The sequence below is a fragment of the Buteo buteo genome, chromosome 13 (genome assembly GCF_964188355.1).
Source record: "Buteo buteo chromosome 13, bButBut1.hap1.1, whole genome shotgun sequence".
Classification (NCBI taxonomy): Eukaryota; Metazoa; Chordata; class Aves; order Accipitriformes; family Accipitridae; genus Buteo; species Buteo buteo.
Window position 1 is genome coordinate 30,752,512 of NC_134183.1, and position 15,396 is coordinate 30,767,907.

A 15,396-nucleotide genomic window follows, 5' to 3' on the forward strand; every position below is an offset into this window, starting at 1 on the left:
TCCATAAATCATTTCTGTCATAGCTGATGGTGATGCATTCCATCTGCTCTATCAGTGCATGCCATAGTCTGCACACTTCAAATCCCTTGCCTCATCCATCTGCTTCCCCCGCACACGCGCGTACCCAGCACACTTGTGCTTGTTGGGCAAGGAGCACCGTTCATGGTTGTGGAGAGGAGGGAGGTGGTCTTTCCTGCAGGTGAAGCTAGTGCACATGAATTCTGATGGCTAGTAAACAAAGAATATTTTTCTGTTTGAACAAAGTTTTATTTAAATACTGCAAGTGTCTCGACTTTTTTTCCCTAAGATGATGCTATATGCTTTTCTGTTAGGATTTTAAATGCTACTGCTGCAACTGTTGAGAGGAATTTCTAGTTCTAAAATTCTGTTGATGTACATCTCGCAATAGGCCTTTCATGTGCGAAACATCAGAGGATACGACATTTGTTCTGCAGTTTAGGTATTAAAGACCATACAGAATAGTATGTGATTAAACATGTAAGGCCAGATAATACATTTGCAAAGGTTCTTTTATTTTAGGTTTAAGCCTGGATAATTGTGGTCTTAATCTCAGGGTAGGCAAGAAAGAGAATTGTACATGAAAGTATTTACACAAAGTTCCCAAAGCCCTGTGGATTATGCATTAGTTTGGATAATGAACTAGTATAGATAGAAAGAAAAGAAAATCTGGGTATTCGTGCCATTTCTAATGTGTTTCCCTGAACATTTGCCAAACAATAACCCTTTAAGATTGTGCCCATGGAGGGTTATATGGCAGGAGAAACATCTGGTTTATTTCATTGCCTAATGCCAAATCAAAACACTTGGTCTTTAATTTAGAGGAGATCAAACAGGAGGACTGTTTAACTTTGTTGATTATATCAGACCTCTTTGTGATAACTTATGTTTTGATTCCTACCTCAGAACTAGGGTAAAGGCCTTTGTACGGTCTCGATAGTTAAATAGCCACTGGTCCCCTCACAAAAGAAAAGAAAATGTAGGGAAGTTGACTTCTAAAAGTAATTCATGAATTAAGTTTCTTTGTTGCTTTAGACTCAATAACATTAACATAACAAAGCCTAACTGAAATGTACACTGTAGTGTTTAAAAAATTGGACTAACAGCTCCGAGGTTTGGCTCTGCAGGCTCTCAATTGTGCGGCTTTTGTCTAAGAGCCTTTTCATTAGATCCTGGCATATTGGCACCCCGCTGATTGGAATGGACCATGACTGATAGGAGGAGGAGTCTCATTTGTTGCAGTAAAATGAGTCATGTTACCGTTTAAGCCTGGCAGAAGGTGTCAGGGTTGTTCATCATTGGTCATTTAACAGCACAGTGGCCAGGGACTGCATGCAGAATGAATTCTGACCTTGTATTTTAGTTGTGGCTTTGGTATTAATGTAGGTTTTCTCTCTTATAAAATATAGCAAAATAAAATCAGCAGGTAGAGCAGTGGAAAATGACCAGTTTCAAAGGAGACTTCATCGCCTTTGTTCTGACATAATTTTAATTTTCTGTATCTTATCTGTCTGGAGCTCTATACAGTTCCCATACTGACACGCAAGATTCATTTTTATGCTGATGTACAATGCATGAATTTCCTACAATGGTCTGAGGCAGTTTGTTCTTTTAAATATATTTGCTTTCTAGCATGTATGAAAAAGAAGAGGTATTTCCATTAGGAAACTGGTGGTCTTTTCTAATGAAAAAGTATGATAGACCACGAAGGAGCACGTGGTCTATTGGGTCCTGGTTTTGTCAGTTCAAAAAAATAAAATGCGCAACTTAACCAAGTCCCAGTTTATTGTCAGCTAAATACTGAAATGTTTTATTGTCTATGTGAAGAGACAGCAACCACACTGCCACTGAAGATTTTTTTAACTGCCATCTGATGACTAACAAATCCTGGTCTCTGCTCAAGTAAAACAGGTTTGAACTGATGACCTGTAAGAGTATCTTCTGAAGTCCGTTGTCAGTCTCTAAACCTATTCAATTCCCTTCACAAAATGAATTTTCTTGAAAATTTAAGTTTTAATTAAAGCTTTAAGCATTAAGTCTTTAGTTTTTATCAAGACTTTGTAATTACATTAATAGAAAGGAATGAATTGTTGCAAGTTGAGGTTTAGTATCTCAAGGGAGTAACTGATACAGAAATACGAGAGAAAAATTGTATGTGCTGCAATACATAGCAAGGGCAACAAATTTCAGATGTTTTTTGTTCAGTAGGTACCAATCGTAACTAGAGCTGAATGCGTCCTTGGTATTTTCTCTTCTGAAGGATTAATTTTTAGAAGATAACATGTGTTGACTGCTAAAAATCTTTTCTCTCTCTAATGTTTGGGAAGTCATTATTCCTCTGCATTTTCCTGAAGTTTTGTTTAATTATCTTTGTACTGTTAACTCTTACATATATCGTTCTCCTTCAGTGATAAAAAGGCTGTAATTTTCGCTGCTGTTAAAGTAGAAGGAAGATCAGTTAATACTTGTGTTGCTATCAAATACAGGCTGTGCTTATTTTGACAGCTGCTTGAAAATGAAAGTTCTCTGGACATTTTTAGAGCCTTGAGTGTAATAAAGTAGAGCTGTGATTGAAGGATCAAATTGGGGTTTTTTTATCAACCTAGCATCAAGAGTGACAATTAAAAGCATGAAAAGGAATCCTAATAGCTATGTTTTTTACTGTGTATTATGACATGTATTGATATACAATCTCTTTTGTCTGTTGTTAGATTTATTCTCCTGATCATACCAGCAGTAGTTTTCCATCGAATCCGTCAACACCAGTTGGATCACCTTCGCCTCTTACAGGTAGAGACAAGTCATTTGTCAATAAGTTGTTTGTTGTTTTGAAAACGTCAGTGAAATCAGCAGTAGCTTCCTTGCATAATTACTTCTGTATTTTGTTTATTTTTCCATTGTACTACGCCCAGGTTTATAAATCCAGATTCTTAAGTATTTTGTTGCAAGCATTCACTTAAATCCTGGGAACTGGCTTTGAAAATTAGCTTATTAAAATAATCTTTTAAAACATTGAATGAGCATATACTATCACAGTTATGAAGATATCTGTAAAAATCTGTACCATTGGAGAGAAATAAGAGTGATTTGGTTGTTGGCGTTTTTTTAAAGCTGTATGTTAAAACTCTGCAGCAGCTTTTAGGGATAAACAGCAGGTGTGTGTTCCCTCTAATGAAAATATAGTAAGCTGTAGAGACTATCCAGTTTTTACACAGGATAGCTTTTCATTCATATCTTCCATGAATGCTTTCATTCTATGGGAGAAGAATTTCTGGCATTTTTCAAAATAAATGCTCTGTATTGCAGCCACCTCTTGTCACCTGTGTTTTGTGTGTTTGTAGTGTGAATGTGGGAAGAAGCATTCCAGTGTGGAGAAGAACTGTGGGCAGCTGCCTACAGCTATTAGTGGGTAGTGCAGCTTTCACAGACACTGTGGCCTCAGCTGTCTAGTAAAAGTTGAACAGCTGTTCTCCATATAGAGAGGACTGTGAAAGCTCCATTGACTTAAATTTGTTGTTTAACAAAGAACTAGAATTACAAGCAAGATGATGTAACTTTAACCCTGTTTTTTCCTATAGTACAATTTGTTAAATTATTTAATGTTTATACAACAGTCTGTTTTCCCATTCTCTGTTATTTAATATATCACTGCAGGCTCCTGGCTGTTGGTCACTTTTTTGCAAGAGTGTTTTACTTTTTATAAAAAAAACAACAACAACAACAAAAAAACTTCTAGCGAAAGGTGTACAGAATGACCATAGCTGAATGCTTTTGTAATCCAGGTGAATAAATTAGTAAAGTTATTGCATGTAGAATGCAGTCATATACATATGTATGTGAATATGCATATCTATATATGCAACGTCACTCAGAAAACTTTCATCATTCATACTTCACTCATGTTTAATGGACACTGTTCTGGTTTTCTGTGGACTTAACGGATTAATGAATATCTGACATGGCATACCTGAGCAGCTGCTTTGAGCATTTTTTTTTCTATAACTGAAAAATCCATGTTGAATTGAGTAATGATGGAATTAATGGGATTTTTTATTTAGTGATTACAGTCAACAAAGAATGTTTTGTATGTCCTTGTTGTACTGAAAAGGCAGATCAGACCAGAAAATTATTATTATTTTCTTTTTAACATCAAAGCAAATATTGAAAATATTTTGTGGCTGGAAGAAAGAAGTTCTGACATTTCAAAGTATTTAAAGTTTTAAAGATCCCAGTTGGAGTTCCCTGATTAGATACCACAGCTAATTTTGTAAGCATGCTAGCTAATTTCTTGTTTTAGAATACAAATTTGAGATCCCTAAAATTGAGGTTTTCCCTTTGCTGTTGATGCCTTTGTCTGTTGGAACCCATATCAAGTGTAAAACTCTCCAAAATTTGCACTTTGATTTGTGTTCCTTATTCTGGATTCTGATGGCTAAGACAGTAGTAGATATAAGCATATAATACTGAAATCCTTCTCAGGCGCAAACTTAGCATCTGCTTTACAATTACACCCTCCCACCCCACCCCCTTTAATTCCAGTGATACAGAATTTATCAAGCCTTTGGTAAATTGCTCCAGTGGTTAATTACCTTCATTTATGAATCTGGACTTTTATCTTTATTCCCAGATGAGTCACTAAGAACACAGTGAAGCACAATGTAAAGTAATTACTACTATATTTATTGCTATTTATACTCCTGGTAGCCATTTTCTGTCCTGACCCAAAAAGTTATTGCAGATAAAACAAATGTTTTATGTATACTGAAATAATATATTTTGGAGCATTTTAGCCTTCATCATGATTTTCCTCTTTTGCAGTTAATTCTTTGTTTATTTAGCATTCTTATTATTATAGATTTGACTACGTCATAATTTACTTATCCTTTAATTGTAAATTACAGTAAGAGTGTTTTATTTGCCATTTAAAGCATTGAGACAGTAACTTCATAAGACACTGAAGTATATAAGCTCATGTTTGACTATTTGGCTGTTGTGTTACTGAACAAGGACTAATGACATTTTTTTAGTAATTTAAGTAAAAGCTTTGAGAACAACATTGTAGCATTTGCTACATATCAAGGTGCCACGCTTAGATCACTGGTCGGCCCGGACCAGGGAAAGAGACAGATAACACGAGCAGTGTGAGCGCCAACTTCCCTCTTTTATTACGCAGTTAATTCCTTTTATACTAACAAGGGGAGGTGGGGTTACAGGTACATCACAAGGCTGCAACTAACCCTCTAACTTTCCGTGACATCGCGAGATCTTCCGAACACCGACCCCTACACAACATGATGAAAACACCCAAGTATTATGAGACAATAGTGTGTGTCTCATCTTCCCTGCCCTTATTTAATTTCTAATTTTACATAAACATGCCCAGTGCTTAGCTTTCTGCATAGTTTTAATGATTGTGTATATGTATGTGAAGTTTATATATGGATCTGAATGGTGGGAGCCTTGGTATTTTAAGAATCCTTGTCCCAGGATCAGAGGTATTCATAGGATTCGGTCGGTTCTGAGGATGCAAACCCAGCCCTCTGCTGACTCTGATGCGTGTGTTTGAAAGGGGAGCCAGAGGATTAGTGTTGGGGAGACTCTGAGAGTAAGAACAATACTGCAGTGATTACTATCGATGACCCCTGTAAATCCTAACACTTGCCTGGCTTATTTGTTTTTTCATGCTGCTATGTTGGTGCTGCACTAAAAGCTGCAGTTGTTAATTGCAGGGCTTGTGGTGCCAGGATGCTTTTTAACATAATTGGTGGATTTCATGCACAAACTTCTAGGAGGGGGAGTGGAATGAGGAAAGCAGGAAATCAGTGCCATCTGGCAACCTGCGCAGACATGGAGACAGTACGCCACCGCTCAGAAAGAGCTCTAGCATTACTAGAGGTGTGATTAAAAACTGCAGGTTGCTGAGTTGGGTTGTTCCGTTTGAGAGAAGGAGTTGAGTATTCCCTCCCCCCTTTTCATTTCCTTTGTGAGAAGTCCTACTCAGAGTTTTGTTCTGGGATTACATTAAGGAAATAGTACCTTTTTCCATTTAAAAAAAATACCAGATTCATCAGACTAGATGCCCAGGCGTTGAGTCTGTTTGCTTTCTTTTCTTAACTGGTTGCCTTTCTGCTTAATATTCAGCTGATGCTTTATTGTAGGAAGTAGTACGCTCAATCCTGTTAGTAGTGAGCACTCATTAAGGCCTTGACTTTGGTCTTGTCTCTAAATGTGGAGTTTTGACTGGATAAAAATTGGAACATTACACTGAGCTAAAATATTCTAAAGTTGTTTCATTAATGCTTTACATAAATAAGTGGGACTCCAAGCGTTATTCCCAAGTTCAGGAATGACAGTCATGCAGAGGGAGACTACAGATCCAGACCCAGAGTAGCTCTGTGAAGTGAAAATTTGTAATTATAAACTTACTCACTGATGTCATTACATTTTAAAAGAGAATTCCAGCACAGTTATGGCAGCTCTGGGCTTTTATGAAATTGGAGATGGTTTATTTTTTTTTTTTCTAATTAGAAAGGAAATATTTAGGTATTTTAATGGCTATGCAAGCTGTACTCTTTTTGTTAAATAAAACCCTTTCTTTAAAAGGTAACTACTTGCAGCTTTCTGAACAAAGGAACTGTAATGTTATTAAACCTTTTCCCAGTTTTCCAGACGTACAGCTCTGGCTGTTATTGGAAGAACAAGCCCACAGGCTCTTCCTTTAATGAGCTGCTTTGGATTGTATGTCCATAATTTATTAATGTAATTGCTTTATTATTACATTTGTATGGCTGAAAGGAAGCTGTCTCTAATGGCCATAGAATTTCATGTAGTATCTTTATAAAAGATGCATTATTAGTTGGTGAGAAAAATACATGTTTTACTACTTCAGGCTTTGTTTTAAAAGTACTGCTTTATTAGTTATTGCATTTCACATTTAATTATTTTTAAATTTTACATGGTAATTAGGTATATTTATGTCAGGTTAGAATGGATATGTATTTGAATTTGCAGTGTATAGGTAACATGGATATAATTGTCGAGTTGTTGCACAGTCAGTGATTCTTTAGCTGCCAATCTACCTTAAATATATTTGAAATAAGAAATGCGAATAACTTGGGTGTATTTTTACTCTTCTAAACTTGGAATGCATTATAACCTAAAATGGTATAGTGTAGAACTAGACAAGATAAAGAAAGCTTTTAGATCTAGTTTCAGGTTTTCTTGTTTAGTAGAGCAGTGTTATAAAAATGGTTTTCCAGTTATCCTTAATTCAGTGTCTATTTTTCTTTAAATACTTTTGTTGTATATTTTGACAATATTAAAGATATGCCTACATATATTGAATGTAATTTGAAGAAGAAAGAATTTAGCAATCTTTTTATCGTGACACTGGCAGAAGGCAGGTATTTCAGATACAGTGTGTGTGTGTTTAGTCCACTTTTTTATGTTGAAGTACTTTGAAGATGTCACTGCTTTGTCATCAATAATGTGTCTAACTCTGTAGATGCTAGTATATAAAAATTATCCCTCAATAAGGCAGAATGAAGGAATTTGTCCTCCTTTGTATACCCATATGTTAGCTTACCTTTAAGCAGAATATGTTGATTTTAATTATGGTCAGAAATATTGTGTCTCTGCTTCCCACTTATGCTGCATAAATTCGTGCGTTAACCTAGACAATTTTGACAGGTGCCAGTCAGTGGTCTAGGAGTGGAGGACAAGCCCCCTCATCTCCAAACTATGAAAACTCTCTACACTCCTTGGTAAGAATTGTTGAAAGCAACATAGTACTTTTTACTTAAGAGTTGAAGGCTTGGTTTTGTATAAATCCTGCATATCATTAAAGGAAACAGTAGGATAGCATTACAAATGAATTCTTTGCTAACAAATGGCCTGTTCAGTTGAACAATATAAGACGTGCAGGGTGTGTCTTTCACCATCTGTTCCTTGGGCATCAGGCTTCTGTGCTTGAGGACAGCTGGTGCTAAAGCGCTGTTATGAGATTCTGGTACCTTTTCACAAATCCATAGCTAATTCTTATCTAAAGTTCAGTCTGGAGAAAAGATAAAGACTTCATGCCTTCGTATTTACTTGTCCTTCCCCCTCTCTCCCTGAAATGGTAGTCTCTTGGGCTTGTTTTCATTACCCTGTCATTAAAGTACTAATATATTTTATTTGTAATTACTATTGGTTATTGGGGAATGTTCTTTTAGTAATTAATGAAACATTTTACAGAAAAACACACAGGAAATAATCTACAGCATTGTGAATTTTCTTCTTTTGAAGATTCAGCAGAGGATTTACTGACTTCATTCTTAAATTTCTGATCCGGCATCGGGAAGGAAAGGGGAAAAATTTGAGAGAATGTTTTGATTACTTGTTAATATTTCTAGTTTCCCCAGATGTAATTTCTTTTTTTCTGGCTAACAAGAATAAATATAAGCTAAATCAGTTTTCTTTTCTTCAGTGTTTTTGCAATTAAATATAATCGATACGTACATCTTAGAATCCTAACATAACTGCAGTGTTAAATATTAGCCTTTTCTTATCTTAATATAATCAGATCTCTGTTGCATTAACTTGACTAACAATTTATTGCTGACAAGCACATCAGCTGTTTCCTCACCTCTTTTTTTGAATTAATCTTAACCTGTGCTTTGCTTCCTGTTCTGTCTTGACTTTGCCAGAAAAATCGAGTTGAACAGCAACTTCACGAGCATTTGCAAGATGCAATGTCCTTCTTAAAGGATGTCTGTGAGGTACTATTTCACTTTAGATGGTGCCTTTTTCTGTTTCAATTAATGCTTCCTTCAGATTCCCCATTAAAAACTTAAATTAGCATATGATCCATCTTTTGCCTCCAGCATTCTGCTAAGTCAGTTTCTAGAGAGCTGCAATGTCAGAATTGGTTTTGCTTTGGGGTTTTTTTGGTCTTTTTTTTAAATGAAAGTAATTTTAAGACAGACTTTTCTGCAGTAACATACAGAACTTGCTTTTATTTCTGAAATATCTAATCTGTTTAAAGACCCATTTTAGGAAATGATAACTTAAAGTTTTGTCCAGTTTTTTTGGTAATGCAGGTGCTCAAAAAGCCACTGCCTCTCTTAATTGTTACCAGCGTGGTGAGGCTGATTTTATAATCATACTTTCTCATCCTGTATTAGATAGCTTATTTTGTAGCACTTCCTTTTTTCTTTTTCATGCCATGTAGTAGAAGCTGAGTAACATTAACCTTATAATAAGCTTCACTTTAAAAGCTGCCACCTATTTGTGGAACGAATGCTATCTCGAGCAATATCTCCAGATATCTTTGCTTTTTCCTGTTTGTTTGTAGTGCTGGTAAGGTGCTTTCAGAGTCTTTTGATACTGCATTTCATCTTCTATCTTTAATATATCCGAGGTAGAAACTGTTATGGCATAATGAGTCCACAGATTTATTCAGTAATGGCCATTACTGTCCCTCTTAAATCCCAACAGCAGTCTCGAATGGAGGATCGCTTGGACAGACTCGATGATGCCATTCATGTACTACGAAATCATGCTGTGGGGCCTTCAACAAGCCTATCAGGTGGCCATGGAGATATCCATAGTTTACTGGGACCATCCCACAATGGGCCAATTGGAAGCCTGAACTCAAATTACGGAGCATCTAGCCTTGTAACAAGCAACAGACAAGCATCAATGGTAATGCTATTTTTTAAAGATGTATATACTTATGCAAAGCAATTACAGCTGATGTATTTAAATTATCATAGAGCCTATTGAGTTAAAACTGGACTGTAAGACTAATATTTATCAGGAAGAAACTTCTGTGGATTCTTGTGGAGGAAAAGATGGCAGATAGCTTGCACCTGCTCTGGCTTTCCAAGTAGAGGGTTGGAGTGGGAGTGGGCGTGGGCAGAAATGAGGGGGAGGAGAATGATGGGAAAACTTAGACTTTGGCCCGGTCAGTGGCCCATAAAATCCTGCTGTGACCATATGCAGAAAGCTGAAACTTTCTGCTGAGAGCATTTCAGCTTATACATGCATTTTTTCCAGATGTGTAATAATTGGCAGAACAGTTTTCTCCTTGAAATGGTGAATAGGGAGATTGAATGGGAAAAGCAGTCAAGAAGGACTGAATTTCAAGTGTTCTGGTCTGGAAAAGCTGTTTATTGTAAATTGGAACTAGTCTTCAATAGCAGATGCTGGCAGAGGACTGGGAGGAAGCTGTTGGAATGTGGAACCATAGTGTGCGCAGGCTCAAAATTTAAACTTTTTTTTCTAAATGAAAAGGAGTTTAAGCACAGCTGTAGTGTAAGTAACAATGAAGAGGAAACAACTTTTAGATTAATCCCCAAGAAAAGTGAAATAATTCAATCCATCTCTTTTAGTTTCTTTAAAAATGTGAACTGTTCTGAAAAAATGTGGTCGAGCTTTTCATAGATCGGAAATATGTTAAAAGCATTATACAGCAAACGAAATCTATTTGTAGCATTGCTTACTTCCCTTTCTCTTCCTTTTTATTCCTCCCTTCTCAAAAATGCTTAAAGGAAAAAGAGCTTTTTAAAGCATGCTTATTTTAGTGGTGCCATGTGTTTGCATGTTTACAGCGTAATTTTAAAGACCAGTTACATGCTGTGAAATTTTCTGTTATAAAACAGATTCACAGCTGGGTACTGTGTGATCAAGGCAAAATTTCACCTATCATCAAAATAATTAGGTACCCCAATTGCTGAAGGGTTTTTTTTCTATAAAACAGAATTAGTTCCAGGCTCTCCCATTCGCACGTCACACATCCATTTATATTAATTTCAGAACCACTGCAGTAAACATCAAAAAAGAACTGGTTACTTTCTGTAAGTTGCGTGTGTTTGGGGGCTTTTGGAGAGGGGGGGTACTTTCCAAATGCATATCCAGCTTTAGGTTTCTATACAAGTTCACAGTTACTTTTAGTAATGAAGGAAGTGATGCATAAATTCTCCAGAATTTTTTCTTAATACTGCTTCATATTTAATATTTGAAGAATGTTGTTAAAGGGAAAGTTCTACAGTGTTCTGGGGTAGACTGACATTTCGTCATATAAAAGAAAACTTTTTTTCACTAAGTCTTAATGATATGGGGTAAAGTGAGTGAAACTGTAGTTACAAACTTGTTCTCTGACTTGTAGAACCTTCCGATACTGTTAAGCCAGATACAGTCAAGTACAGATAGTCCCAAAATGTATATGAAAATCTGTTTCTTTTAAACTAAGCTGTGAAACTTAAATGTAATACAGACTTGATTTATCATCAAGTCTATACTTGATTGATCTGTAGTTTTGATTGAAGGATGCTCGCTGTCTGTTAGAAATAAACTTCGATTAGGAAAATGAAAAAAAGATTTGCTTTTATATTTCATCCTCACCGGGTGAAACAAGCTTGCAGATCAGTTTTGGCTTGAAAAGCGAGTCAGCTAAAGAATTTCTTGGCTTAACCTTAATTTTGTTACATCAGAATAATTGGCTCCAACAGAAGGCATCCTGTCATGGCCTTGCCCAGTCCCCAAAGAGTGCCCTTTGACATCGTTTGCAATTGCAGGAACTCAGCATGACTTAGGATGGAGTCCTGAAATACGTACAGTGAAGAGCTGGCTGTAGTGGAAACTGAGTGGTTTATTAGTGATGACTGCATTTCAGTAATGCCCCCCAAGTATGAAGTGTAATTCTTATGGTATTCAGTATCTATCAATTTCAAACTATACTTATTTACTATTTGTTTTTCCTAAAACAGTAAATGTAGGAGAGCAGAGAATTTGACACACAACCTGAACTGTAAGGTCTAGACCTCATTCGGGTGTTAAATGCTGCTTTACTTTAGAGGACCTCCAGTAAATTTCAAGAAAATAATAAGTATTGGCTAACGCAGTGAGAAATGTCAGCATTGGCAAGGGTGTTTCCCTATTTTGGTTTGACATGCTCAGAGGGTTTTTTTGGTAAAGAAATAGTCATTGGGATTCAGCACTAGAGGAAACTTCCTTGTCGGAGGTGGGGGGGTGGGATGGGTCGCCTTTATACAAAACATTTTTGTTCTTTAGGAAAAAAAATAGAAAAAAAATTAAATTTAATTTCCCTTGAAGAAGATGATCTTGGCAGAAGGAGCTAGGAAATGAGTAATTTAACTCCTTTTTATGTAATTAGTGTAACCAGACATGGGTTTATTTTAACATTTGCTTAATTTTTGAGCCAGATTTATTTTAAAACTCTAGTTGACTTCATTTCCTGCTCACTCTGAATTGGTCTTGTTTTCTTTTTAACTGGGCTGGCTATTAGACTTATTCAAATAGATTTTTAATATCTCAAACTCATCAAATATTTGCTAAGTGGCCTTTGAAGTTGATTTGTATTTTATTTCATGTATTATTGAAAAGTTAAGAAGTAATACTCTTTTTGTTCTTATTCAAGCTGCTTTTTATTTGTCATTGTAATACAATGAAAAAAGAACAGCCTGAATTGATTAAAAATAAATAAATAAAAGGCCTGGAAACTCAGTTAAGGATGAAACTCAATCCTTAAGTCACAGGGTTTTTTCCAGGTATAACACAAATCTAAGAGAATCGGTGATCTTCCTCTTTCTACCCTGTGTCTGCTCTAAGTATGAAAGCATGAAAGGGCACTTCAGGCTGCTTTGCCAACACCAACCTCTGCTCTTGCTCAAAGCCCTTCCAGTATTAGCATTTCTCTGCAGAGATTATGTTCCCACTGAAGAACTTTGAGCTGCCTGAAGTGTAAAAATCTTGATTCCAAAGCCCTTTTCATTGTCTGAATTATGCTTACCTTAGTTAAGATGAGTTAGTTAATGACCATGGCCAAACTGACCAGCTAGTATGACTTGAAAAGTGCATGTATTTTTAAATATGCTTAGATAAGTCCTGTGGCACATAACGAACAAAGACTGATACTTTTTTTCTTTCCAGTTTTCAAAAGGTTTTGTTGCTAAGAGTTCAAAATTAATAATCAACCTGAAGCGTGAGACGCAGAACCAATGTTAACAGGACAAAGGTTGTCCTTTCCCCACGTGTCACTCTCGGTTCTCCTCCATGCAGCAGTGTGTCATCAGTTGCCATGATTTGTCTAGTTTTTATTTAGTTGTCAGAAATACTTAACTGGTTTTCTGGTTTCAGATCCCAAATGTTACCACTTAAATCAACTGAACTGAATAAGTTCTGCACTTTTTTTTTTTAAGTTGCAAGTCTGTGTGTGGCTGCAGGTTGTCCTGTGTGTAAGTCTTTCTTGAAATGTGTAAAAATAAATACAGTTCACCTGGTTGAATTACAACAACTTACAGTCTTACATACAAAGTCTTTCTCAAACTGGGATTCTACTGAGCTGTAACTTGTTTGATTTGTGGAGAATCCTAAATACGTGTTAGGTTGTCATTATGTAGGGAAAATACACAAAGGTGAGCGATTTAAGTATGTTTTTAAAAAACGCGGTGTCTGTGCTGATTGCTCCTTGGATTTTTCTGAAATATTTTGCCTGTGCAACTGAAAACCTTAGTTCTATGCTGCGTGTGATAGAATCCAGGCTTTCCGCTCGTCTTCCATTTTGTGTGCCTGCGGAGTGTGTAGGGTTTACCTACGAGGGACCACCAGAACAAGGCTAAACGAGCCCACGAGAGAACGAATCAACGCCAGGCTTGTTTGCTGGTACAGTTAGACCCCGCGGGTCGTTTCTGGCGGAACCCCGGCATTGTAACGGGCCGGTTTTTGGCCAGGCGCACCCCAAGAGCCGCCCCGGGGTCCCGGGGGAGAGGCCGAGGGGCGGGGGGCGGGGCCTTGGGGTGCCCAGCTGTATGCTAATACGGGCGGCGCGCCCCGCCCCGCCCCGCCCCGCGCAGCTGGCGCGCCCGGCCGCCGCGGCGGGTGCCCCGGGCCGGGGGGGGGCGGGCAGCGGGGAAGCGGAATTGGCCGGGAAACGAGAGAGAAACATTTGTGGGAGGAATCGGGTTACAAAGGGAGTTCTGCTAACGTCATTATGCTGAAATAGTCCAGACCGCGGCTGCCGGCTCCTGCCCCCGCCCGGGCCGGGCGGCACCGCTTCTGCGAATGCTCCGCAGATATTTCACAAGTATGTTTATACCGGGGATGTTTATAGCGAAGAGTGCCCTGACGCCCGAGAGAGAGCCCGAGGAGAAGCTGTGGAGCTGCAAGGTCGTCACCACCCCGGGAGCTGGACCCGGGCTGCCCCGGCCACCCTTAGCGCTAGGAAATGATCTGACTGAGAGTCGCTTCTAAATAATAGTAATAAGACATGTCTCAAGCTCGTTTGTTCTGAAGGCGGCGGAGCTGATGGTATGAAATGCCTTTCAGAAGACTTAAAGGGAGCCCAAGGTTGCGCTCCATTGAAATGCAGATGGGGGAGCCTGTTTTTCTGTGAAGTGGGAGTCGAGGGAAAGAAAAGCAAACTAAATTTTCTCAACTCGATGTTTAAGATACTAAAGATCCAACTTGGTACCTTGAAGCAGTCACTGATTAAGTTGTGCTTATAGGAAATGGAGCTCTTGCCCTTCCTATCGGATACAGTGACTTTCAGCCAGTCTTTTGGTTTGGGGGTCTTTTTTTGTTTGCCCATTTGCATTTTCTAGTACATCATAGATCAGAGATAAAAGTTCAAGTTGTGGTCAGTTTTGTAACATTTTAGCTCTTTAGATTTCTGCATAAATCTTGTTAATTTAAATTGTATGCTTTGAATTTGTAAGCCTGTTTAAAAGGACTGGAACATGGACTTGAATTCAGTTTTTATTTCTGATCTAGTTTCTACCTTTATCAGAACTGACTTGCTGATCTATCACTTCTAAATTAGCTCTAGATTTGAGAGTTGCCAGCATTCTGGCAGCTGCTATGTTTGTACACAGCTTTAAGAAATTTTTGCCTTTTTTAAGAAGTAGAGTTTTGGAAGAAACCTGGCCCTGAAATGATTAATAGTCTGTAGCTTGAATAAAAGCACCCTCATGTGTTAGGACTAAGCATGACCAGAAGACTAAAATAAAGCACACAACCTGTGGGGAAGAATTAGGGAAAGACCCGTTTTTGGAAGTTCAGTGTGGAGAATGAGTTTCATGTTCCCCTTGTAAAGAGTTTTGTCTCGTAGGCCGAAAAACACAGGCTCCACTCCTGACTCCCAGTGAATTCATGACACTCGCAAGAGCCGAGATGACTGTATCCATAGTAGAACTTCTCACAAACAAAGCCTATTACACACAAAGGAAGATAAAATATATTTAAATAGCAATAGATATTCCGCAGTATACAAGAGGAGATTTTCTGCAGAACAATAAATACAAATAGTAGCCCAGAATGACCTGATATTAGTTGTGGGTTGGGGGGGGGGTGTCCCCCCCCCCTTTCCTTTCTTGTTCC

The 15,396-nt window shown here is 37.8% G+C and overlaps 1 protein-coding gene across 12 annotated transcripts in view; it reads left to right on the forward strand.

Annotated features, from left to right (window-relative positions):
* The window catches only part of TCF12 (transcription factor 12), a 174,947-nt gene that overhangs the window by 148,113 nt on the left and 11,438 nt on the right, over positions 1-15,396 (forward strand). For 6 of the 12 annotated variants that reach the window (XM_075045357.1, XM_075045358.1, XM_075045360.1 and 3 more), the window contains 4 exons: positions 2,730-2,808; positions 7,708-7,781; positions 8,706-8,777; positions 9,496-9,702. In XM_075045357.1, the coding sequence (XP_074901458.1) occupies positions 2,730-2,808; positions 7,708-7,781; positions 8,706-8,777; positions 9,496-9,702 (432 nt within the window). The remainder of the gene's footprint in view (positions 1-2,729; positions 2,809-7,707; positions 7,782-8,705; positions 8,778-9,495; positions 9,703-15,396) is intronic. The other 6 variants (XM_075045361.1, XM_075045363.1, XM_075045369.1 and 3 more) reach the window with 3 other exon arrangements.